This window comes from Jaculus jaculus, chromosome 1 (assembly GCF_020740685.1).
Source record: "Jaculus jaculus isolate mJacJac1 chromosome 1, mJacJac1.mat.Y.cur, whole genome shotgun sequence".
Classification (NCBI taxonomy): Eukaryota; Metazoa; Chordata; class Mammalia; order Rodentia; family Dipodidae; genus Jaculus; species Jaculus jaculus.
Genome location: NC_059102.1, coordinates 19531262 through 19557838, shown reverse-complemented (window position 1 = coordinate 19557838; position 26577 = coordinate 19531262). Strand labels below are relative to the sequence as shown.

Sequence of the window (26577 nt, the reverse complement as noted above, 5' to 3'; positions counted from 1 at the left end):
AGGGAGCAGCCTGAGGAAGACGTGCAGCTTCCACAGCGTTCATCCACGCCAAGGTAAAGGCTGCAGACATCTCTGTACTGTGAACTCCCAAAGGCCAGCGTCTTCTTGGGTGTCAGCCTGCTTCAGAAGGATCACTATACAAATACTTGTGTACTTTGACCTCTAAATGAATACTTCATTCATGTTACCTAGGAAAAAAAATATTACAGCTGCGTGTTTGCCTTCCAAGTTACTCAAGTCTTTGAGCCTCTCAGTTTACTGAACTAACCAAAGCATTAACTCTGACCTCATTCAACAGTGTTTCCTAGCATTCAAGTTAAAAGCCTTGCAAATTTTATTAAAATTAAAATTTCAGCAACAGGGCTACAGAGAAGGCTTAGTGGTTAAGGCACTTGCCTGCAAAGCCTAAGAACGCTTGTTTGAATCCCCAGGCCCCATGTATAGCTACACACAAAAGTGACACAAGCGTGCAATGTCACACAAGGGGTGCATGTGTCTGGAGTTTGTTCACAGCAGCTGAAAAGGCCCTGGCACGCCCATTCCCCCCCCACCCGTCTCTCTCTCAAAAATAAAGTAAAATAAAAAATATTCAGCAACATAGCATCACACTATCATCCTGTCAAGAAAGGGAGAGGGACTGGGGAGATGGCTCAGCGGTTAAAGGTGCTTATTTGTAAAGCCTGCTGGCCTGGGTGTGAATCCTCAGTACCCATATAAAGCCAGATGCACAGAGTGGCACATGCGTCTGGAGTTCATTTGCAGTGCTTAGGCCCTGGCACGCCTATTCTCTCCACCCCATTCTGTCTAATAAATAAATTTTTAAAAAAAGGTTTTTCAAAAAAGAAAGGGAGCCGGGTGTGGTGACGCATGACTTTAATCCCAGAACTTGGGAGGCAGAGGTAGGAAGATCACTGTGAGTTCGAGGCCACCCTGAGACTACATAGTGAATTCCAGGTCAGCCTGGGCTAGAGTGAGACCTTGCCTCGAAAAATCAAAAAAATAAAAATAAAAATAAAAAAGAAAGAAAGGGAGCATAGCAAGTTATAAAAGCTGTAACAACAAACAAATCCCGGGAACACCTTTGGAAGGCTTCAATTCATCCTTGGATATCACAAAGCACACAAAAATTTATCAAGGAAGCTCACCTAGGAGGACACGGACTTGCCGAAAGCAGATCTAGAGACACTGGACTCGGATGAGTATTACTCCCTGCCCAATCCATTTCATAATTACGAACGTGTGTCCATTAGTGAAAATGTGCTCAGAAAAATCCAAAGATTGTGATGGGGAGGAAATATGATGGAGAATGGAATTTCAAAGGGGAAAGTGGGGGGGAGGGAGGGAGGGAATTACCATGGGATTTTTTTTATAATCATGGAAAATGCTAATAAAATTTTTTTTTTAAAAAAAGAAAAATCCAAAGGTGACAGAGATGGAGATTCTTGTAAGGACAATGCAATTAGCATTCATTGACTGGCTCTTTGCCCTTGGCCTTGCAATAGGCATGAAATAGGCTTCGCATGTTCTGTTGGAAACCTAAGCGCTCTTTGTAAAGGGTTCCACCAAAGGGTTCTCCAGACAAAGCGAACAGAAATAGCTGCACCCCGATGAAGTGGGCGGTGGAAGCAGGCGGTGGATCTCTTCTGTAGCACAGATGGGTGGTCCCTCTCTCCTTCTCTCTCATTTGAGAGAGGAGAGACAGACAGACAGACAGACAGAGTTAGAGTTTGTCTATTTAGGAAGAGAGAATGGCATGGTACAATTATTTTTAAATTTTTGTTGGCATACAGAGAGCAGCACGGGAGAAGAGGGAACCCCAAAATGGAAGATGGAGCAAATGGCAACGTCTTAAAATGTAAAAAGGCAGAAAAAGAGCTCTGAAGAGGATAAATCATAAATGGCTTTAAATTACCATGTTAGCATTGGAGAGAAAGTTAACATACTTGGAGGATGGCAGAATCCATGAAATAGACAGAAACAAGCACCCAGGACCCAGGACAAGGAGAAGGAGACATCATCCACAGCTCAGTGACCAGCCCGACCCTGCTTCCACCCACGCCCTTCCCAAACTGCTGCCCAGCTTCTCCCACTCTGGGCTGCTACGTTACCACTGCAATTCCAAGCTCCGCTTCTGTTCTCAAATTATGTCAAGTATTATCATGGCCATCATTTCTCGCATTTAACTTTTTCTAGTATAAAAGTAAGATGCTGGGCTGGAGAGATGGCTTAGTGGTTAAGCGCTTGCCTGTGAAGCCTAAGGATCCTGGTTCAAGGCTCGATTGCCCAGGACCCACATTAGCCAGATGCACAAGGGGGCACACGCCATCTGGAGTCCGTTTGCAGTGGCTGGAGGCCCTGGCGTGCCCATTCTCTCCCTCTCTCTCTGCCTCTTTTTCTCTCTGTCACGCTCAACTAAATAAATAAAAATGAACAAAAAAAAATATTTTTTTTAAGTAAGACGCTGAAAACTATGGAGAAATACAACCCCCTGATCTAGAAACCACAGTCTCTTCTTCAGTGCACTGTGTGCTTTCTTTTTTCTCTATACATTTTTAAGAGTTCGGGCCATATAAATAACTTATAACTTTGGTTTCTCAGAGAATTCTTTGATAGTATTCAGACCTATTTTACTTTTACTGTTAAAGTTTTATTGAAAGACATATTGCTTACAGTAAAGTTCACAAACTTAAACAATATGGTCTGTGGTTTTACATATGTGTGCCACCATATAACCATCTCCAGGATCTAGTTTGTCTAACACTCCAGAAGGCATCCTTGAACCTCTTCCCAGCCACACTGCACCCCTACCCTTCTGATTTATCATAGTGGATTATTTCTGCTGGTTTCAAATTGCAGAGAGGATTCACATGGCACACAAGTCTCTGCTTGGCTCCTTTTGCTCAACATACTGCCTGTGTGATTCGTCCATGCTGTTGTATATTTTTATTTAGGACTGACATTCCATAAAAAGAATGCACCATAATCAATGTGTCTGTCCTCCCGTTTGGGGACATTTGAGTTTTTCTAGCTTGGAACAATTATAACCTGCTATGAATACTATTGTCCATATTCATTAGTGGACACTATGCTATAAATATAAATATGTGTGTGTGTGTGTATTCCATATATGTATTTTTAAAATATTTTATTTATTGATGAGAGGCAAAAAGAGGCAGAGAAAGAGAGACAGAATAGGAGCACCAGGACCTCCTGCCACTTTAGACAAACTCCAGACACATAGGTCATTTTGTGCATCTGGCTTCACACGGGCATGGTGAATCAAACCCAGGCCATTAGGCTTTGCAAGCAAGCGTCTTAACTGCTAAACCAAAATACACATACCCTCCATGTGTATTTTGACCTTGCCACCAGAAGGGGAAAAATGGAAAAGAAAGAAGTGCCTAGCAGCCAGGCGTGGTGGCGCACACCTTTAATCCCAGCACTCAGGAAGCAGAGGTAAGAGGATCAAGTGAGTCTGAGGCCAGCCTGTGACTACACAGTGAATTCCAAGTCAGCCTGGGCTAGAGTGAGACCCTACATTGGAAGGAAGAAAGGAAAGAAGGGAGGGAGGAAGGGAGGGAGGGAGGGAGGGAGGGAGGGAGGGAGGGAGGGAGGAAGGAAGGAAGGAAGGAAGGAAGGAAGGAAGGAAGGAAGGAAGGAAGGAAGGAAGGAAGGAGGAAAGAAATGTGCCTGAAGCTATAGTAACCCTTTCACAGAATCAAGACAGTTCAGGCAGCATTCTCCTTTTCACCTTCCCCAAACTATGCCGCAAGCGCTCCTATATCTGGATTCCATCAGCAGGGCTCTACCAAGCTTGCAGCATTACCAGCGACATGCTGCCCAGTGCAAAGTAAACAAGCGTTAGATTTCTAGCAACAAACACATAAATCATAAAAACCCACTTCCTAGCTCTATTCCAGGCTCGAGTCTCTCTTCAAACATGAAATAGAAACCTATAAAGTCCGTAAAGTAAAAATTTAGTGGAATACAAGTGAAGTAGAAAAATACCCACTTGGATTCTGCATCTTGTTTCTTAGTGGTAAAGACCCATTTAACTCCTTTATATAAATCCAGGTTACATCAATCAGAGAAGAAAGTTTAAATCCCTTTAATTAGGTACTTCGTCCAGTTCTATTTCTTTTCCCTCGTTCTGCAGCTAAGAAAAAACATTACCACTCATGGCAAATATATTTTAAAACAGGCTTTCAGAGCAGACATGATAAGAAGTCATACAGCTCTATGGAATACTGTTTCATTCTGCCTGAGGTGCGTGAACCTGTTGGAAATTTCTTCTGTTGAATGGAGAACACTATTTTTTTTTCTGACTTCGTTTCTAAAATATATCGTGTTAAACTAAACTTTGCTTTCAAAGCCATTTGTTCCGGGGTGGGTGGAGGGGGTATGGTTCAGCAGATAAAGTACTGCTGCGCGAAGGGCAGGACCTGAGTTTGGATCCCTGGCCCCGACATAAGCGCTCCGCACATAAATGCAGCCTGTTTAGAATCCCAGGCTCTGGAGGCAGAGACAGGCATCCCCGAGACAAGCCGGCTAGCCAAATTAGCAAGCCCGAGGTTCAAGTGAGAGGGCCCGCCTCAGTGATAAGGCTGAGAGAAGTCAAGGAAGATACCCAACCTCTGACCTCCACACACGCACGAATACACAGGCTCACACAGCCACACACACCATCTACCCGTACACATGCAGTGGAAAATTGTTCCTATTTCAAAATGTCTTCCATAGTTCTTCCTTAATTCTTTTAATGGTCTATGCCAGTGGTCTAGAAAGAAATAATGACTGCCTACTTTTCTTCTAAGTAAAGTTTTAGGGCTGGAGGGATGGCTTAATGTTAGAGGCATGTGCACACAAAGCCAACGGACCCAGGTTCAATACCCCAGGACCCACATAAGTCAGATGCACAAGGTGGTGCATGCATCTGGAGGTCATTTGCAGTGGCTAGAGGCCTGGCATGCCCATTCTCTGTGTGTTTGTCTCTCTCTCTCTGACGCTTTCAAATAAATAAATAAATAAAACTTTCAAAAATAAAGTTTGGGGGCTGGAGGGATGGCTGAGCAGTTAAGGCGTTTGCCTACAAAGCCAAAGGACCCAGGCTCAATTCCCCAGGACCCAAGTTAGCCAGATGCACAAGGGGGCGTATGCATCTGGAGTTCGTTTGCAGTGGCTGGAGGCCCTGGTGCGCCCATTCTGTCTGTCTGTCTCTCTCTTTCTCTCTGTTAACTAACTAATGAACTAAATAAATAAAGTTTTATTGAAATATAACCAATATGAAATATATGCATTCATTTATGTGCAACACATGGCTGCTTTTGTTTTACAATCCCAACTGAGTATTGTACCAGCAACCCTTTGGCTCATCAAGGCTAAAATATTTACTCTCTTGCTGCTTAGAGAGAAAATTTGCTTTAGACTAGTCACAAAAAGCATTGAGGTCAGGGTGTAGAGATGGCTCAGCGGTTAAGGTACATGCCTGCGAAGCCTAAGGATCCAGGTTTAATTCTTCAGGTCCCACATAAGCCAGATTCACAAGGGGGCACATGCATCTAGAGTTCGTTTTCAGTGGCTGGAGGCCCTGGCACACCCATTCTTTCTCTCTTTCTCTCTCTTCCTCTAACAAATAAATAAAAATAAAATTTAAAAAATTATGTTAACAGAAGTGTTGAGGTCATATATTTCTTGGATTTTGGTCCATGTACATCCCCCCATGAGTTTCAAAGGGTATTATTTTACTTAATATAGCTAGAAAGGTTTCTGAGGGTTATAATTATCTCCCCCACATACTTTAAAAATTAAAAATAGTCTTTCAGGATAACTGAGCATAAGACTTATTTCATTAGGATTTAGAGAGTGTTCATTCATTCCAGTGCAACTGTTCCTACCATAGCAGGTATGGTAGGATATATTAGTGGCTCTATTTGTATGTTTCTGTGTGGTGTGGCATGTATGCATGTGAGGGTATGTGTGTGTGCGTGTGTACGCACGCACGCTTGCATGTGTGCATGTGGAGGCCAAAGGTCGATGTCAGGTGTCTTTCTTGATTATTCATCTTATTTACTGAGGCAGACTTTCTCACTCAAACCCAGGGCTCGCTGGCTCAGCTTGTCTATCTAACCAGCTTATCTGGGGCTTCTCTGGCCCTGTCTCCAGAGTTCTGGGATTGTAAGTGACCACCACACCTACCTAGTGGCTATGTGGGTGCTGGGTGAGCCATCTCCTCAGCCCCAGTGATCACAATTCATCAGTCCTTATATTGAGGCCATTGGCCACATAACTTTGCAGTACTCTCTTACTTTGAGATTTGATCCCTCTGTGTAATTTTCTCTGGCCCATACAGTGAGGGAAAAGTGACCGTGCTGGTCCAAGTTCAAGCCTCATGCAGTCACATGTTTCTGTATCACCATGACAAGGACACGGCTCGAACAGCCTGCTGATCCAAAGGTTCACAGAGCAGAGCTACATCTAACTATGTCTGGAAGCCTATCTACAAAGTCATGGAATTTTAAAAAAAAAAAAAAAAAAAAAAGATGCTTATTGCTGTAAGCTTCTGAATTTTGGCAGGGCATACATGACTGCAGTAGCTGAGGCTGGAGAGATGACTCAGCAAGTCAGAGTGCTTCCTGCACAAAAGCCTGGGACCTCTGAAGTTCCATTACCCAGCACCCATGTAAACAGCTGGGCACGGCTGCATGGCAGCTGGGCATCTGTAATCCCGCTCCTGTGTGGAGCAGAGGGTAGAGAATTGCCGGAGTTCATAAAAAACAGCCAGCTCTGGAATCAGTAAGAGACTCCATCTCAAGGGTAGGAAGGATGGCTTAGCAGTTAAGGCATTTGCCTACAAAGCCTAACGACCCAAGTTCGATTCCCCAGGACCCACGTTAGCCAGATGCACAAGGGAGCTTATGTGTCTGGAGTTCGTTTGCAGTGGCTGGAGGCCCTGGCGCACCATTCTCTCTCACACACACTCTTTCCTTTGTCAAATAAATAAATAAATAAGTCGAGACTCCATCTCGAGGAAAAACAGGTCGGTGAGTGATGGAAAGGAACACCCGATGTTGTTTTCAGTCCTCTGCAGGCAAGCCCCCAAGGTGCCATTAGCACATCCGGTACACGCGCACACACCCCTCACAGACCCCACACCACACAGCTACATGTGCACAACTAAGTAAGTAAATAAACAATTTTTTTTAAAGCTGCAATGGCTAATTGATATAAAACCACTTGATCTGAAAATGCTTATCATTGATAAATTTCCTTGGAACAGTAAGGCAATTTGGTTCACTGCAACATTTTTCCAGTGATACAGTTTTTATTTTTTTGAGGTAGGGTCTCACTCTAGCCCAGGCTAACCTGGAATTCACTATGGAGTCTCAGGGTGGCCTTGAACTCACAGCGATCCTCCTACCTCTGCCTGCCAAGTGCTGGGATTAAAGGTGTGCACTACCACGCCCAGCTCAGTGATTCAGTTTTTAATGGGAATACTCTTAAAGGTAATGTATGCAAATTATCCCTATTAGCCAAACATCAAAAGAAATCAATTGTAGTGATTTAGTGAGTACACACCATCTGCTCACTAATGAGATTTCTTTTTTAAATATTTTTTTCTAAATATATATTTATTTGCAAGTAGCGTGAGAGAGAATGTTTGGGCTCACCAGGTCCTCTTGCCACTGAAAACGAACTCCACTTCGTGCATTTGGCTTTATGTGGCTACTACAGAAGCGAACCCAGGCTGTGAGGCTTTGGAAGGCAAGTGCCTTTAACTGCTGAGCAGCTTTCCTGCTCTCACTACTAAAGTTCTGAAAGTCATAAAACTCATAGCTTTTAATTTTAGTGAACTTACATTTCTGTTGTAGATGAAATAAAATATGAGATACAATGTAAGACAAAAAAAGAAAAAATTGAGTACTGGCCTGCAGAGATGGCTCAGTGGCTTGCCTATTTAGCCTAAGGACCAGAGTTTGATCCCCCAGTACCCACATAAAGCCAGATACACAAAGTGCAATATGCACCTGGAGTTTGTTTGTAGTAGCCAGAGGCCCCTGTGTGCCCACTGTCTCTCTCTCTCTCACACACTCTCTCTCCCCTAGTCATGGTGGCACACACCTTTAATCTTAGCACTTGGGAGGCAGAGGCAGCAGGATTGCTATGAGTTTGAGGCCAGCCTGAGACTGCATAGTGAATGCCAGGTCAGCCTAGGCTAGAGTGAGACCCTACCTCAATAAAACAAAAGCAAACCACAAAAACTTTGAGTGCTGAAAGCTATGTAAACTGAACTCCTGGTTGAGCAGGGCTCTTAGAGCACGTGTCTGTCAATGTGCCTTCCCCCCCCCACCCCCCAAGACAAGAAGGAAGGAACAACAGACGTGAGACGCCACACAGCATGGGAGGCTGTAACCAAAGAGGTAAAGGCTGAAACGTAACCTGATGGGCATGTGCCAACTAGAGGCAGGTGGGGAAAGGCCCAGAAGTCAGAGGTTCCAAGCAAGCATGATGCGCAGGCTGGGTTGATGAACTTTTAGGAAAGTACTCAATGCCCTTCTCCCTTCCCTCCTCTCTCCGCCAGGGGGTGAACCCTCCCAACCTGGTTGGAGATAACAGGAGATGTTGTGCCAGGCTGCAAGATCTACAGTCCCTTCCCCAGCGTGGACAAGTAGAATGAGAAGGAGAAACATTATTAACTATTTTAGCTAATTCTGATACTTGATTTCATCTTTCTAAATAAGGTGCTTGGGGTTGAGGATGTGGCGCACGAACTATTCCAGCACTGGGTGTGGTGATACTCACCAGTACCTGGAAGGTAGAGGCAGGAGGATCACAATTTCAAGGTTATCCTTGGCTACGTAGTGAGTTCAAGGCCAGCCTTGGCTCCATGAGATCCTGTCTCTAAATTAAATAAATAAATAAATAAATAAATAGCCTATATAGCTACCTCTTGATTTTTTTTTCTCATTGTAGGCATTAACTGCTGTTTAGCTATTAGAAATGTTATGATTTAACTTTTACATTCAACAATATACCACTAAATGCAAAGCCTAGAAACAACATTATAAGTTAAAATTTAAAAAAAAAAATTAAGGAAGCACATGCCAGGCATGGTGACACGCGCCTTTAATCTCAACACTCAGGAGGCAGAGGTAGGATGATCACCGTGAGTTCAAGGCCACCCTGAGACTACATAGTGAATTCCAGGTCAGCCTGGGCTAGAGCAAGGCCCTACCTCGGGAAAAACAAAAGGGGGCTGGAGGGACGGCTTAGCAGTTAGGGCATTTGCCTGCAAAGCCGAAGGATCCCCGTCTGATTCCCCAGGACCCACATTAGCCAGATGCACATGTCTGGGGTTCATTTTCAGCGATTGGAGGCCCTGGTGCACCCATTCTCTCTCTTTCTTTCTCTCTCTCTCCCTCCCTCCCTCCCTCCCTCCCTCTTTCTCTGTCAAATAAATAAATAACACATTAAAAATATATACATATTTTTAAAGATGCCATGTATCTGAGGAACTCATTGGAATGAGAGAGATGAGCCCAGGAGCCGATAGTTTTTAAAATAACCTTTCCCATCTTGTTTGTCTTTTCTTCATTGCATACATTTTTAAGTGCCACGGGAGAAGACGCTGGCATTCAGTAATGGACTGGACCCAGGGTCTTCCTTCCTGGAACAACCAGTCCAGGGAATGGCGAGGCCAGGGAGAGGCAGGAGCAGCGATCTCAGGCATTTGAATCATTTTTATGCAACGGTTCATTCCATCCACAGGGCTCCTCTGGAACTCCAGGGCAAGGGTCAGCACACTACAGTCCTAAGCCAAATCTGGTCATAGGCTGCTTTTGTGTGAATCCGACTTTGTTTTTGTCAAGGCAGGGTCTCACTCTAACCCAGGCTTACCTGAACTCTGTACATCTAGGCTAGCCTCACACAGAGGGATCCTCCTGCCTCTGCCTCCTGAGTGCTGGGATTAAGGGTGTGAGCCACCACACCTGACTTTATTTTTCTTTGTTTATTTAATTTTTTATTTTATTTGAGAGACAGAGAGAGAGAGAGAGAGAGAGAGAGAGAGAGAGAGAGGTAGAGAATGGGCACACCAGGGCCTCTGGCCACTGCAAATTAACTCAGATGCATACATCATTTTGTGCAACTGGCTTTACGAGGGTACTGGGGAATCAAACCTGGGTCCTTATACTGCAAACACAAGTGCCTTAACCACTAAGCCATCTCTCCAGCCCCAAAGTCAGACTTTTGTGTAGATTAGCCTTTTTTTTTTTTTTTTTTTTTTTTACCACTATGAAAAGTCAAGGCAAGGCAAAACGTCTCATTAAGAAGAGCCATGTTCTTTAACAGAAGTGTCACACTTTTATCATCTTGGGGAGTCAGAGCAGAACAATTCCACATTTCTTGGTCCTCCTATTCCTTTAGGTCTCCATCATGAGAGAAGCTAGTGTTTGGGTTTTTTTTGTTGTTTTTTGTTTGTTTGTTTGTTTTTTTTGAGGTAGGGTCTCACTCTAGCCCAGGCTGACCTGGAATTCACTATGGAGTCTCAGGGTGTCCTAGAACTCATGGCGATCCTCCTACCTCTGCCTCCCGAGTGCTGGGATTAAAGGCGTGCGCCACCACGCCCGGCTCTAGTGTTTGGTTTTTAAAAGTAGGAATGTGCATTACTGTGATGACATGAACATAAATTAAACTGGGCAAGTGGTAACTCAGGTTTGGATGTTGATCAGGGAGAGCTTTTGTCTCTCATCCATTGTTTAAAGTTTCTATAATGAAAGTTAACATATATGATTCATATAAAAAAGAAATAAACAATCATTCCTAAAAAGTAAAACGAATCGAGCTAGCCCCAAGATTTAGGATTCCGAGGGGATTGTTCAGCAACACAATTGATTTGCAGGAATAAGAATTTTCAGACGGAACTAGAATTACTAAGTGTAATCCACTCCAGGGATAGCGCTGTGCCATGAGCTTTACAGACGTACTCATTGAATTTTCACACTCATAAAGCAGAGAGGCATGTTCCCTCCATTTTTATAGATGCGGAAACTAAGGCTTAGAGAAAGTAAGAGACTCGAGTCAGGTGCAATGGCACAAGCCTGTAATTTCATTACTTGTGAGGTGTAGGCAGGAAGATCAGGAGATTAAGGTCATCCTTGGCTACAGAGCAAGTTACACCAGACTCTGACACAAACAAACAAAAAACAAATGCAAGAAAAAAATTTAAGAGGGCTGGAGAGATGACTTAGCTGTTAAATGTTAGCCTATGAAGCCTAAAGACCCCAGTTCAAGGCTGATTCCCCAGGACCTATGTAAGCCAGATGTACAAGGGGGCGCATGTGCCTGGAGTTTGTTTGCAGTGACTGGAGGTCCTGGTGCGCCCATTTTCTCTCTCTCTCTCTCTCTCTCTCTCTCTCTCTCTCTCTCTCTCTCTCTCTCTCTCTCTCTGCCTCTTTCTCTCTTTGTCTGTCACTCTCAAATAATAAATAATTAAATAAATAAAAATTTAAGAAACTCACCTGAGTCTGCACACTTAACTAGGTGTTTGCTTCTGAAGCCAATGCACTTAGCCAGGATCTCATGGGTCCTGTACTGGGGACTCACACTCAGGTCCCTAGGGTTTGAAGACCAGCACCTGAACTGCTGAACCATCTCTCCAGCCCCCTTAACCCATTTTGCAATAGCCAACAGAGAAGCAGTTCCCACCCATTAACATGCCGACCAAGAGTCCAGCATGTCTGGCAACACCTTATAAGTTCTACTTCCGTTCGCCCATCAGCACAGCGTGGGTTTCCCCAACTCCACCTGCGCAGCATTATAAAGGAAGGAATACGCCAGGCTGTCTTCAAGGCACTTTTGTGTAGTCGCAAGCTTGGGGTGGGGGTGACCATCTACGTGAGGGAGGTGAGACTCAGACCAAGCCCTCAAAGCCTGGGCTATTGTCTGTTTTCTGGAAGCCTGGTGTCCCTTCTCCAGCAGGTAACTGGCAATGTCATGCTCCGAAGGACCCACAGTCACCGACTCTGGCAGAGCTCATTTCCAGAAGCAGTTGTGACTGCCTCTTAAAAGCAGAAAAACCTGCCCAGCATCTCATTCTCTCCAGCAAATCTAAAAGGCATGAGAACAAGCACACCGCAAATTTCTCCCCCTCTTTGGAAATGGAGAACTTAGTGATAGGCCGTGCTCAAGTCCCTCTTCCAATCACTATCTTGGCTCTCTCCCCAACCTTCAAAATATGTAAATATGCAAATATATATAAATGATGGAGGCCTGCTTGTAAGCAGTCACATTTTAATATCAAATAGAAGGCTGGCTAACTCAGATGCCTAAAATTATTACTGAACACATGGACACGAGGTTAAAGTGGTTCCTTCGTATCAGAAGGGTGTAAATCGTGCATCTAACTCACTAATAGTTTCAAGGCATGCCAGGATAGAAGGGCCAGGTTGACCTACTCTGTTACTGGAGGAAGGCATGAGAAACTGGCAGAAGGTTTGTTTAAAATATCAGTGAGCTGGCTACAGAGACTAAGAAATAAAATGTAAGTGTGATCAAACTCATTTATTATATATCCATTCAAAGCAGCCTTCCATGCCAGGCGTGGTGGCGCATGCCTTTAATCCCAGCACTCGGGAGGCAGAGGTGGGAGGATTGCCATGAGTTCAAGGCCACCCTGAGACTACGTAGTGAATTCCAGGTCAGCCTGGGCTAGAGTGAGACCCTACCTCGAAAAACCAAAAAAAAAAATGTATTGCAGGGGTCAGGGAGATGGCCCAGTGTTAAAGAGCTTGTTTACAAAACCTGCCAACCCAAGTTGGTAAACTAAGTCCACACCAGGAAGTAGTGCATGCCTCTGTGATCCCAAGGCATCTATCACGATGCAAGGCAGAGCCAAGAGAGTCTGAAGCTCACAGGCCAGCTAGCCTAGCATTGGTTGGCAGCTGCAAGACCCTGCCTCAAAGGTGACAAAAGAGAACAGACCCCTCCGGGGCCTCCTCTAACCACATACACACACACACACACACACGCACACACACGCACGCACACACACAATGTATAACCAGGCATACTTGTATGGTGCATACTTGTAATCCCAGTATTTGGGAGTTTGAGGCAGAAGAATTGCCAAGAGTTTGAGTTAAACCTGGGCAATGTAATGAAGTTCTGTCCCCAAACAACAATAACAACATGCATTGTATTCCGTAGAGAGAGTAATATTTTTAAACTGTGGAGGAGTGAAACCTCATATGTTCCAAACATAAAGTGTGCCTGTTTCAAAGCCTCAGAATCATTCGCCAAATCCCAGTTTCATTATGCCTAAGATTCAAGTCAGCTGCTGGGCATTCTAGAGCTAGATACTTTCCAAAGATTCTAGCTGGCAGCAAGTGGAAAGACGTCAAATACCTTCACGATATGCCATGGAGTAGAAAGGGAGTTAACAGTGAAAACTAAGAAAAGAAACCAAGATTTCCTTTCTGATTTTGCCCCTAAAATATAATGCGATACATGATTTAATCTGTTTATCATCTCTCTGTCATGTCAGATTTTCTAAAACTTGCCCCAATTTTCCTGGAAACCAAAATAAAATATCCGTTCTTTATGCAGTTCAAGAAACATAGAATTTCAATTTTTTTAATGATAAATTATTATATACTTAAATAAGACATGTAGAAATATGAAGATAGTTTAATTTTATCATTAAGACCTTTCATATAAAAAAGTCATAGAGGGGATGGAGAGATAGCTTAGCAGTTAAGGTACTTCCCTGCAAAGCCTAAGGACCCAGGTTTTTTTTTTTTTTTTTTTTTTTTGAGAGCGACAGACAGAGAAAGAGGCAGAGAGAGAGGGAGAGAGAGAATGGGCGTGCCAGGGCTTCCAGCCACTGCAAACAAACTCCAGACGTGTGTGCCCCCTTGTGCATCTGGCTACTGTGGGTCCTGGGGAATCGAGCCTCGAACCAGGGTCCTTAGGCTTCACAGGCAAGTGCTTAACTGCTAAGCCATCTCTTCAGCCCAGGACCCGGTTTTGATTCCCCAGTACCCTTGTAAGCCAATGCATAAGGTGGCACATGCATCTGGAATTTGTAGTGGCTAGAGGCCCTGGTAGACCATTCTTTTTTTTTAAATTTTTATTAGCATTTTCTATGATTATAAAAAAATCTATGATTATATTGATTATATATGATTATTTTCTATGATTATAAAAATATTATTAAAAAATATTTAAAAAATGGTAATTCCCTCCCTCCCTCCCCCACCCCCCACACTTTCCCCTTTGTACCATTCTTTTTCTCTGTCTACCCCCTCTCAAATAAATAAATAAATAATAAAATATTTAAAAAGAGAGTCAGGGCTGAAGAGATGGCTTAGCAGTTAAGGCACTTGCCTACAAAGCCAAATGACCTCAGTTCAATTCCCCAGGATCCACCTAAGCCAGATACACAGGTGGCGCATGCATTTGGAGTTTGTTTGCAGTGGCTGGAGGCTTGGCATGCCCATTCTCTCTCTCAAATAAATAAATAAATAAATAATATTTTTTTTAAAAGAAAGCCATAGAATATCAGTGACACAGTAATGTGTTCTAATGAACAGGTGTTAGTGTTATTAAAATTCAGATCCTATCTTCAAGGAGGGCCCAGAGGGTGTCAAAGAAATCTTCTATAATTAGATGATATTACACTTTAGAAAAGAATGAGAGAGGAAAAAGTTGAGACAGAGGTTTTGCCTTACTGCCCACATAAGGCCACTGTCATCCTGAAAATTTATTATTCTGACGTTTGTCAACTTTTGTCTGTCTTTCCAGAAAAGTCTAATGCAGAGCAACAAAGACTACAACACTGCCCGATTTCCAAGTCAGCGTGGTTTTTGCAAACCATGTGCTGGAGAACAGTCTCTAGCAGAAGAGGCCCCGTGAATTCTTTAGCACCCACAGTGTGCCAACCTTCAATTCCGTGACGCTTGCTGACAAGCGCGCACACGCGAGGTGTGGCCCACCCAGGATCCTCAGCCCTCCAAGGACAGCGGAGGAGAGCCAAGCCGAGCTGGTCGGAGGTGGCCGCCACTCAGAGCAGAGTGGTAGAAGTGAAGGAGGGAGGGCACGATGCCCATGTGCCTCCGGGGGTTACCCACTCCTGCTGTCTAGCAACCAGATGAAAGCACACCCTCTTATCTTATGGGGTCCAACATGAGAAGTGGGCAGGCTTTGCCACAGTCCGTGGGTTTCAGCTGAACAGCCTGCTAGACTGCATCTGTGTGCCTTCGAGACAGTCCATTAGATGCCGAACTAGCTGCCAGCCCTGGCCATGCTAGGAGGGGTCACCCAGATGCCAGCCTCACCGGGGAAGGAAGGCAGGAACTTTCGAAAGCATTCCAGGGACAGCATCATCGAAACACACAGGGATGTGGTCACAGGTGTTTGCCCAGTCACTGAGGACAAGTTTAAAGTGCCCACTACATTGCCCTAACCACCTGCTGGGCTCCTGCTACACAACAGTCCCATGCATTTTAATATTAATAGCCTCAAATGTTGCTATGTATAAGTATCCAAATATGGGTTTGCATATCTGGAGACTATGTGCTAACATATTAAAATCAGGATAAGGCAGCTTATCCAATGGGCAAGCCCGGTATCTTTCCTCACCATTACAAACATTGGTCTAACCCAGATGGTATAATGCCAAGTTTACAAAATGACAATCAAACCTTTGTAGTCTTCCGAGACGTGACGAGGGTCCACCAGCGCAGTCATTTCCAAGTCATCAACGAGCACCCGGCTCTAGGCTTCGGCTTTGCTCTGCTCTCTGGACGCTGGCACAGGGAAGGGCTGTGTCCCCTCCCCGGGGGCGAGGCTGGGCCTGGCTCTCCTCCCAGGAGTTTAAGGGCTCCGTGGACTCAGGGAGGGGTGTGCACAGTGGGCGTGTCCTGGCTCAGGAAGAATGAGGAGTTTCCTGTGCGATTCCAGAGCCTTCCACACCTCCAGAGCTCTCCTCCCTTCCTCCCCAACCCCGCCTCCTGCCAATCCCAAGGACCACTTGTGAGAACCTGTGGTTTTCTCACCCCTCAGCCTCAGAGAAGAGCTGGACATTTCTGGGCTGTGAAAACGCTCCAAGAATGTCCTCGGGATTTCTTCCACTCTGCACAGCCCAGAATCCAGACTTCGGCCACTGTCTTTTCACAACAGCTCAAGCACAAGACAGAGAAAGACAAGGATGATTTTTTTTCAAGCCTTCTGCCTACTCTTTTTTTCTAATGAATTATCATCTCAAGCAGATGGACTTTCTTCACTATTTTTAATAATATATATATATATAGAATCCTGGAACTAGAGAGGCTTTCTTCTTCTTTTTTTAATATGCTATTTTCCATGGCTTTGGGAAGTTCTGTCAGACAAAGCGCTGGTGTGAGCCCAGGCATGGACTTTGAGTCATTTTACATTAGGTACACACTGGCTGAAAAACAATGACCTCATCCGGAAAGAGGCAGTTTTTCCTGTCGTCAGTAATGCCCTGATACCGCGCCGGATTACCACCACTCATAATCCAACTGTTCTCGGGGGTTCTGCATACTGGAAAAATTGTGGAGACAGTTTAAATGGAAGAGACACTTGGGCCGCATGCTCATTATCAAGATTCCAGCATAGGCTGGGAGGAGAAGGAAAACAGGCATGGAAGGAAGAACATTTCATTCTGTGCACAGGGATATAACACTGGCTGGCACCATTCTGAGATGCTCATTTAATATAAAGTCCCCAGGGCTGGAGAGATGGCTTAGCAGTTAACGTGTTTGCCTGCGAAGCCTAAGGACCCAGGTTCAATTCCCCAGTACCCATGTAAGCCAGAAGCCCAGGGTGGTGTGTGTGTTTGGAGTTTGTTTGCAGTGGGTAGAGGCCCTGGTACTCCCATTCTCTTTTCTCTCTCTCCCACCCTCCCTCTCTCTCTCTCTCTCTCTCTCTCTCTCTCTGTCTCTCTCTGTCTCTCTCTTGTCTCTCTCTCTCATAAATAAATAAATAAAAGAGTTATTTCAAAACCAGGCGCATGCCTTTAGCCTCAGCACTTGGGAGGCAGAGGTAGGAGGATCACTGTGATTTCGAGGCCACCCTGAGACTACACAGTGAATTACAAGTCAACCTGGATTAGAGTGAGACCCTACCTCAAAAAAACAAACCAAAAAAAAGAGTTATTTCAGTCTTTGCGTGGTGGTGAACACCTTCAATCCCAGCACTAGGGAGGCAGAGGTAGGAGGATCACTGTCAGTTCGAGGCCAGCCTGAGACTACCTAGTAAATTACAGGTCAGCCTGGGCTAGATTAAGACCTTACTTTGCAAAAACAAAATAAATAAATAAATAAGTAAATCAATAAGTAAAGTCCCAAGCCAGGTGTGGTGGTGCACGCCTTTAATCCCAGCACTTGAGAGGCAGAGGTAGGAGGATCGCTATAAGTTCAAGGCCACCCTGAGACTACTAGGTCAGCCTGGGTTAGAGTGAGACCCTACCTTGAAAAACCAAAAAATAAAAATAAAAATAAGTAAAGTCCCTACTTCATGCACTTTGGGAAGGGCCTAGTTGAAACCCATTGGTTGAGCATGAGGTTGACTCACCGAATATTCCCGGCTCCCTCTCTCACTCAGGTAGACAGCTGGACTCACCAAGGCCGCCACCCCTCTGCCCAAGTCCTTGGCCTCTGCATGGAACTTGGTGCTTCTGAAAAAATCCTCTTGACTTGGCAGCAGTGCCAGGCGCCAGGCACAGGATCCTAACTGGATCACTCATTGATAAAATGCTTAGCATCTGCACAGCTGTCACGTGCCAGCAAGTGCCAAAAGGCCAGGTGCATTGATGGAAATCTGATTATTCCTGATGTCCAGCCTTCGCATGACAGCGACTCCACCCACACTTCAGCCCAGCGTTTTGTTTTGTTACTGTCAGCATCCTCAGAGTGTTACCATGTGAACATGAACAGAACAAAACAAAAGTATCTCGTAGCTGCATTCTTTCTGCTTGTTGGTCTTTATTTAAAATGTAACAAGAGGGGACTGGAGAAATGGCTTAGCAGTCAGGCTAACTATAGGCCCTGGTGCACCCATTCTCTCTATCTCTTTTCTCTTTCTCAAATAAGTAAGTAAAATACTTTACAATGTAACAAGGGCTAGTTTTTTTTTTTTCCTAGTCCCTTAAATCTCAAATTGTTATTCCTAATTTCATTTTTTAATTTAATTTATGTTATTTGCAAGCAGAGACAGAGAGAAGAGAGAGAGACACAGAGGGAGAATGGGCAACCCAGGGCCTCCAGCTGCTGCGAATGAACACCGGATCCATATGCTATGTTGTGCAGCTGGCTTTATGTGGGCTCTGGGGAGTCTAACCCAGGTTGTTAGGCTTTGCAGGCAAGTGCCTTAACCATGAGCAATCTCTCCAACCCATCAAATTGTTATTTATAATTTCAAATGGAAGTGAGGAAGGGGAACAAAATCAAATGCGTCATCCATGGGGGGGGTACAGCTCCACTTTAAAAGCACTGCATCTGGGGCTGGAGAGATGGCTTAGCAGTTAAGCGCTTGCCTGTGAAGCCTAAGGACCCCAGTTCAAGGCTTGGTTCCCCAGGACCCACATTAGCCAGATGCACAAGGGGGAGCTCGTTTGCAGTGGCTGGAGGCCCTGGCGCACCTATTCTCTCTCTCTCTCTCTCTCTCTCTCTCTCTCTCTCTCTCTCTGCCTCTTTCTCTCTATCTGTCACTCTCAAATAAATTTTTTAAAAAACTAAAAGCACTGCATCCTCACCTTTCACAAGGCAGGGCAACTGGGGAAGGACATGGCATGCGATATTGAAACTTTATCACCAACAAAGTGATTCCTCCCCCATTGTCATCTTCCAAATGTGACCTCTATTGAACCAGAGATCACTTGGTTGGAACTTATTAGAATCCAGAAATCAACTGTTTAAAGCCCAACCTCTTCCTAGCTAAATGACAGTGGTGCTTGCACAGTGTCATTCTGAAATCAGAGACACTTACATAACCCGGTCATGCCTGGAACCAAACCCAGAGCAAAAGGCTGCCTAAAACCCTGCTCCTCGAACTCCCTCCAGAGCCTGATTCTCACCCGGTTAAACAAATGCATCAAAGTGCTTTCTGCTGTATAGGCACCTAGCTTTGAGAAATGGTTGGTTAAACATTCTCATGCAGGTTCTCAACCAGAGTTTTATATGCATTCACATGCTGCTGGGCCATGTAACTAAGTGACAGATAAGAAGCATTTCCTAAATTTATTTAACCGGATAAAACCTGAGTTGAGTCTGGCCTAACTATTAACCATAAAACAGAGCCTGGAGAGTGCTGGCCTGAAGGAAATAGAGCTGGCGGGGTTCTAGAGACCATTTGCAGTATAGTTAGAAAGATGAAGTCTTGGGCTAGAGAGATGGCTTAATGGTTAAGGTGCTTGCCTACAAAGCCTATGGACCTAGGTTCGATTCCCCAGTACCTACATAAGCCAGATGCATGAGGTGGCACATGCATCTAGAGTTCGTTTGCAGTGACTGGAGGCCCTGGTGCATCAATTCATTCATTCATTCTCTCCCCCCCCAACTCTTTTGCTAATAAATAAATAAATAATAAAAAAATTTTTTTTAAAAAGAAAGACAAGAAAGTGTGGGAGGGGTAGGGAGGGTATTACCATGGGATAATTTTTTATTATCATGGAAAATGTTAATAAAAAAGAAAAAAAAATGCTTTCTTTTGGAACCATAGGCCACAACGGAATTTTGGAAGTTGGTACTTCTGTTTGTTTTCCAGAGAATCATAATTTTATAAGATGACAAATTGAGAGAAAATAATAATGTTAAATGGTACAAAAAGCATTAAATTGTATATTAGCCTATTTAAAGAACTGGGCATGCATAAAATTAAAATACATATTGAGCACTATTAAAAAAAAAAAAGAGGGCTGGAGAGATGGCTTAGCGGTTAAGCGCTTGCCTGTGAAGCCTAAGGACCGTGGTTCGAGGCTTGATTCCCCAGGACCCACGTTAGCCAGATGCACAAGGGGGCGCACGCATCTGGAGTTCGTTTGCAGTGGCTGGAAGCCCTGGCGCACCCATTCTTTCTCTCTATCTCTATCTCTGCCTCTTTCACTCTCGATCTCTCTCATATAAATAAATTAATTAATTAATTTTAAAAAAAAAAGAAAGAATGATGAAGTCTTAAAGGCCAAAGAATCTAGGGACTTGGCCAAGACGGAATGTATGACGACCATTCTTTGGCTGGAGGTGCTGGGTTTTGCCAGGTGAGTGTCTGTGACGGGCTGGCAGTCCCGGCTCTGTGTGTAGGTAAGGCATGGCCTACGGTGATGCTACCCTGACCTGGAAACCACATGCTACAGATGGCAGATCTTACAACAGATCATGTTAAAAGACCTAGCCGAGGTCTGCCTTGCAATTACAGAAGAGAAGATGAAGCTGAACAGAAAGTAATTTATGACGGGCCGTGAGTGAAATACAGTAGACGCCAGTAATGAAACATCCATGGGGCTTGGGCTTCATCTTTTAAACTGAGCAGAAAAGACAGAAACTTGAAGCAAATTGAATTCCATTAAGAAAAACGATGCCACTGGGAAAGAAAAAGACAGAAACAAAATTTCTCAAAAGGTCATAGTCAGTATGGAAGAAGAACCTTCTAGACCTTATTTAGAAAGACAGGAAAAACATTAAACACTCATGTGTCATTATCTTTGGACTTATGTTCCAATAATGATCTATTGTAAGGCCCTGTAGCTGGTCCCACCTGCAGCTCAGCTATGGGGCTTAAAGAGACCAGATTCAAGAACTACAAGGAGGGCTGGAGAGATGGCTTAGCGGTTAAGCGCTTGCCTGTGAAGCCTAAGGACTCCGGTTCGAGGCTCGGTTCCCCAGGTCCCACGTTAGCCAGATGCACAAGGGGGCGCACGCGTCTGGAGTTCGTTTGCAGAGGCTGGAAGCCCTGGCGCGCCCATTCTCTCTCTCTCCCTCTATCTGTCTTTCTCTCTATGTCTGTCGCTCTCAAATAAATAAATAAATAATTTAAAAAGAAAAAAGAACTACAAGGACCATGCCGTTTTCCCACACCTAACAAGAGCTAAAACGAGACCCAGTGTTTGTTGCACACAAGTATCTCTCTGCTAAGACCCCTACTTTCTACTTACTGTTTCCAAATAGCGCCCATGAAATTATGTTTTGTGACTGGAAAATAAATTGTATGGACTATACAACCCAGCTTCATAAAATGCAAACAGAACTACCTCATTATTGTTCATAGATCTCTCCCTCCTCTCCTTCCCTTCTTTCCTTTTTCATTTCCTTTTCTTTTCCAGTCAGTTAGTATTTGTCAAAAGAACCTGAGATGAAGTCTCCAGAACACTGAAACTGAACTCTCCATAGTAACCCATAAGCAGGATGGGTGGGAATTTGTGCAGTCTGTCATCTGTCAATCACTCATTTCACCCTTCAGTCCCCCAGACCCCTTCCCAAGCAGTTACTCTGGCTCAAGGTTTTTATTATTATTATTATTAATTTTAGAGAAAGAGAGGGGGGAGGGGGAATAGCACACCAGGGCCTCAGCCACTGAAATCAAACTCTGGATGCGTGTGCCACCTAGTGGTCATGTGCAACCCTGCGCTTTCCTCTCCTTTGTGTGTCTGGGTTACGTGGGATCTGGAGAGTTGAACATGGGTCCTTAGACTTTGTAGGCGAGCAGCTGAACCACTAAGCCATTTCTCTAGCCTTGGCCCAGAGTTTTGCAAGCAATTTTTTATATCTCTCAATTTGTTCACAACAAACTGAGGAGGAAAAGACTATTAACCCCTTTTAAACAAATGAGAAAAACAAGCCTAAAGAGAAACCAAAATTTCCCAAGGTCACACGTTATAAACAAGCGAAAAGAGCAAAGACGTGAACTAGGGTTGATAGGACTTGGTCACTGTGCCTCGGTGAGACGTGATGATCACAGGGTTCCACATTGGCATCTTCCAGCTTCTCTATGTGGATCTGCTGAAGGAATCCACTGGCTGCCAATGAAGCAATCTCAGTGCTGCTGAACGCAGTTGTATGAACTGGTTTTCTGCACGTGTATGTGTGTGTGGTGTGTGCGCATGTGTCTAAGTGTGTTCATGTGTGTGGGTGCTGGGATCTGAACTCAGGTCCTCACGCCTTACCCATGAAGCCGTCTTCCCCGCATGCAGTTTTTACGGAGAACAAGTGTAAGCAGAAGGCGGTTGGTGGTCACTGTCAGATACTCCCCGCTTCTTCCCTGTGAAGCGCAGGGGGTAACAGCAATGGGTCCTACACCTCACTGCTCTCTCTTGTAGCAATTTCATTCTGCTCTGACTCTCACATCTCACCCAGCCCACATGATTAGAGGGATAAAAAGCATTCTTGGGCTTGGAGAGATGGCTTAGGGGTTGAGGCTCTTGCCTGCAAAGTCTAACGACTGATTTCGATTGCCCAGCATCCATGGAAAGCCAGGTGCACAAAGTGGTGCATGTATCTGGAATTCATCTCAGAGGCTGGAGGGCCTGGCGTGCCCATTCTCTCAGTCTGTCTGTCTTCTATCTCTTGCTGCTTGCAAATAAATAAATAAATAAAAATGGTTTGTTTTTTTTTTCTTTTAAGCATTCTGGGGCTGAAGAGATGGCTTAGAGGTTAAGGCGTTTGCCTGCAAAGCCTCAGATTCCCCAGTACCTACGTAAGCCAGATGCACAAGGTGGCACATGCTTCTGGAGTTCATCTGCAGTGGTGCACCCATTCTCTCCCTCCCTCCCTGTCTCTCTCTCCCACCCACCCTTCCTCTTTCTTTCTCTAACAAATCAATTTATCAATAAATAACTTTTTAAAAAGCATTCTGTATTCCCTGCCAAAACAGTGGGCATTTCTCCTCAATGGTTCATTTGTCATAAATAAAGCAGAGGGCTGTGCCATTTTTCCAGTGTCTTGGGAAGGTTAGGAGGACCTCAACAAATACGTACTCCTTTTGTCTCATCATAAGAGCAGCAGATACTCGGTTACATTGTCATGTCTTACTACAGTGGGTTTTCGTGAATTCCAGCTTCATTTCCCTCATGAGTGGCACATGGTGACAGCGACTGTCACGCACTCCACACACAGCTTCACGCCCAGAGCGGGAAGATTTACTGAAGGGGATACACACAAAGGGCTGCAATTTATACAGAATTCCATGCTGCCAAAGGGTAGGAAAACAGAAATCAAAACAGCCAGGAGTCACACACCAGCCCTGGAAATGTTACTAAGTAATTCCATCTCTCCTGCATCTTAACCTTAGCATGTGTCACCATGTTGCCTTTCCAGAACCTTCTCTTTGAAAGCTGTACTCAGGGCTCATGAGAAGAGAAAATGTGTAAAGTAATGAGAATAAAAATGTTACTCTCAAACCAGCAGCTCCCATTCAGCAATCCAGCTTAAATCAGAGGACTTGACATTTAATAATTCTGTATTTCCCTGCCTGCTCGACAATTCACTGGCAAGAAAATATTCAAACCTAGCCTGTAATAAAAGAAAACATTTCACTTATGGTCTCAAGCAAGCTAATTACTCCAAAGGCTTTCCTGTTGACTTTGGAAGCTCTTAATTTCTTCTCATTGCTTGTTTTCAATTTTTTGTTTCTTCTAAGAGCATCATTTCCTCGCTCCATCAAAGGAAATTGCACAAGTTTAAATCAGTATACATTACAACTTCACAGAATGAGTCAAAACTAAAAAGTAAAACAGGGGCTTGGGGATTTAGCTCAGTGGATGTACTTTATTTATTGTATTTTATTATTATTTTAAACACTGTTTTGCCTCGTTGTTTTTGTTTTTTTTCAAGGTAGGGAGAGTCTTACTGTAGCCCAGACTGACCTGGCTCTCACTCTGCAGTCTCAGGCTAACCTGGAACTCATGGTGATCCTCCTACCTCTGCCTCCCAAGTGCTTTTTTTTTTTTTTTTTTTTTTGGTTTTTTGAGGTACAGTCTCACTCTAGCCCAAGCTGACCTGAAATTCACTATGGAGTCTCAGCGTGGCCTCGAACTCACGGCAATCCTCCTACCTCTGCCTCCCGAGGGCTGGGATTAAAGGCGTGCGTCACCACGGCCAGCTTATTTTCAACATTTTCAAAGTACTGGACAGGCTGGGGACAGAAGAGCAGAGGGCCCTGACAATTTAACACAAGGGAAGAGTAGCGGCTGTTCTAAAGCTTAACATAAATCAATGGAAATGGTGTTTGGTTGATTAAAGTTGAATTCATGGGCTGGAGAGATGGCTCAGTGGTTAAAGGCACTTACTTGTAATCCGTGATGGCCAGGGTTTGATTCCCCAGTACCCATGTACAGCAAGGTGCACAAACAATGGGGCAAGTGTCTGTAGTTCATTTGTAGACCCTGGCGTGCCCATTCTCATTTTCTTTCTCGCTCTTTCAAATAAGTAAAAGTTAAAAAAAAAAAAGACATTGAATTCACACTAAATTAGGACGGATACAAGTGCACTGATTGTGGACGCTCATCAGGATCCGGCTACTTGGTGCAATCTTCACTCTTACAGCCTGCTTCTCAAAGCTTTGTTACTCAGACAGTGACAGCTGAGCTCACTGGGTGGGGGTCCCGCTCCAGTTGCCACTCAGTAAACGTCAATGCTTCTCTAGTCTGCGCTGTCAGCCTCTAGAACTGCGCTCTAGTTTCAATGTGGAAAGCCTTCCACGGGTCCCAGGTCCATTTGCGGTAGGCTTGGTCCCTGGGGAGAAGGGCCTGTGATATCCTTAGGTCACTGGGGCTGCGCCTTTGAAAAGGACTGTGGGACCTTGGCTTCCCTGTCTTTCTCCATTTACTTCCCCTCTGAGAGGGTGAGCAGTTTTCCACACCACACACTTAATGTCTAGATTAGCTGTTCAAAGCAATGGGGCCAATTGATATAAACTGGAACCTCCAAAACCGTTAGCTTAAACAAATGTTTTAATCCTAATAACAAACTCAGGTATTTCAAAACAATAATGCAAAGCTGAATAGTCAAAATTGCATTATGGGTGAATGTTATGGTCTCTGGCTCCTGGGTTCTGTGTTTTATATGGTGTAATTCCATTAGCCCTCAGGTACATGGCTTTAGTGAATAGGATTCATAAAGCAGATGATTTCCTTTTTAATACAATTCATTCTATTCCTCTAGAGAACCCTGACTAATACCATGCTCATTACCAGTCAGTGGTTGAAATTTGATGAGCTCTTTCAAACAAACAGGGATTAAATTGTTAGGTGTGGCGGTACACTCTGGAGGTAGAGGTAGGAGGATTGCCATGAGTTCAAGGCCACCTTGAAACTACACAGTGAATTCCAGGTCATCCTGGGCTACAGCAAGACCCTTCCTTGAAAAAACAAAACAAAAAACAGGGCTGGAAAGGTGGCTTAGCAGTTAAGTTGCTTGACTGCGAAGCCTAAGGACACATGTTTAACTCTCCATATCCCACATAAGTCAGACGCCCTAAAGGTGGGACACATGTTTAACTCTCCATATCCCACATAAGCCAGACACCCTATAGGCGAGGCAAGTGCAAAGTCGTACATGCCCACTAGGTGGAGCAAGCATCTGGAGTTCAATTTCAGTGGTTGAGGCCCTGGCACATCAATTTTCTCTCTCTCCCTCTCTCTTGTACTCGTTTAAAGAAAAAATTAAACCCTAAAAATTTGACTCTGACAGGGTATAGTTTCAGCTATGAAAATAGTTAGCTCTTTTTAAATCTCTCAGGTGAAGATATATAGGTAGAAGTACAAAATATTCTTAGGGAGAGACCAAAACAGATGATCTAGAACTTGTGATAGTATAATTTAAATAACTTTAAATTTCCATAGTATTTGACACAGATATTTCAAAGACTCAGATATTGTATACTTTTCAGAGCATAACAGAAAGTGTTGTTGTTGACATACATATATAGAAGAATCTACCGTGTACAGCAGAGTTATAATTCAATAAGTCATGTCCATACCAATACCTTTTCTAAGGACAATAATCATGAGAACTAAGAGAAAAAAATATTGGCAGAAAATAATTTATAAGTACATATGCAAGGTAGCACTGTGAAAATATTTCTACATTTTTTATGTCATTCATAAATAAATTCTGAGAAATGAAAAAAATACAGGGAATAATGTGATGTACTTTCTGTCTTATTTATTACTCACGCTGCAATTTGAGTAACCATAGTTATAGGCATCTTATAGATGAGGAAACCAAGGTTCAGAAAAGAAACATCGCTTTCTGAAGTCCATTCTTTTAAAAAAAGATAATTTATTACCCAGGTGTGGTGGCGGATGCCTTTAATCCCAGCACTTGGGAGGCAGAGGTAGGAGAATCGCCATGAGTGTGAGGCCACCCTGAGACTACGGAGTTAATTACAGGACAGCCTGAGCTAGAGTGAAACCCTACCTAAAATAAAAACTATATATATATGTATATATATGTATATATGTATGTATGTATGTATGTATGTATGTATTTGAGAGTGAAAGAGGCATATAGAGGAAAAAAGAGAATGGGCATACCAAAGCCTCTAGCCACTGCAAACAAACTCCAGATG

At 44.0% G+C, this 26577-nt stretch overlaps 1 protein-coding gene across 7 annotated transcripts in view; it reads right to left on the bottom strand.

Annotated features, from left to right (window-relative positions):
- Positions 1-26577, bottom strand: part of Ablim1 (actin binding LIM protein 1) — a 355181-nt gene that overhangs the window by 246418 nt on the left and 82186 nt on the right. For 3 of the 7 annotated variants that reach the window (XM_045150430.1, XM_045150490.1, XM_045150822.1), the window contains exon 1: positions 15699-15843. The exons of 1 other annotated variant lie outside the window; for it this stretch is intronic. In XM_045150430.1, the coding sequence (XP_045006365.1) occupies positions 15699-15744 (46 nt within the window). In that variant the 5' untranslated portion in view covers positions 15745-15843. Of the gene's footprint in view, positions 1-15698; positions 15848-26577 lie in introns of those variants that run through there. 3 more of the 7 variants (XM_045150714.1, XM_045150663.1, XM_045150772.1) reach the window with 3 other exon arrangements.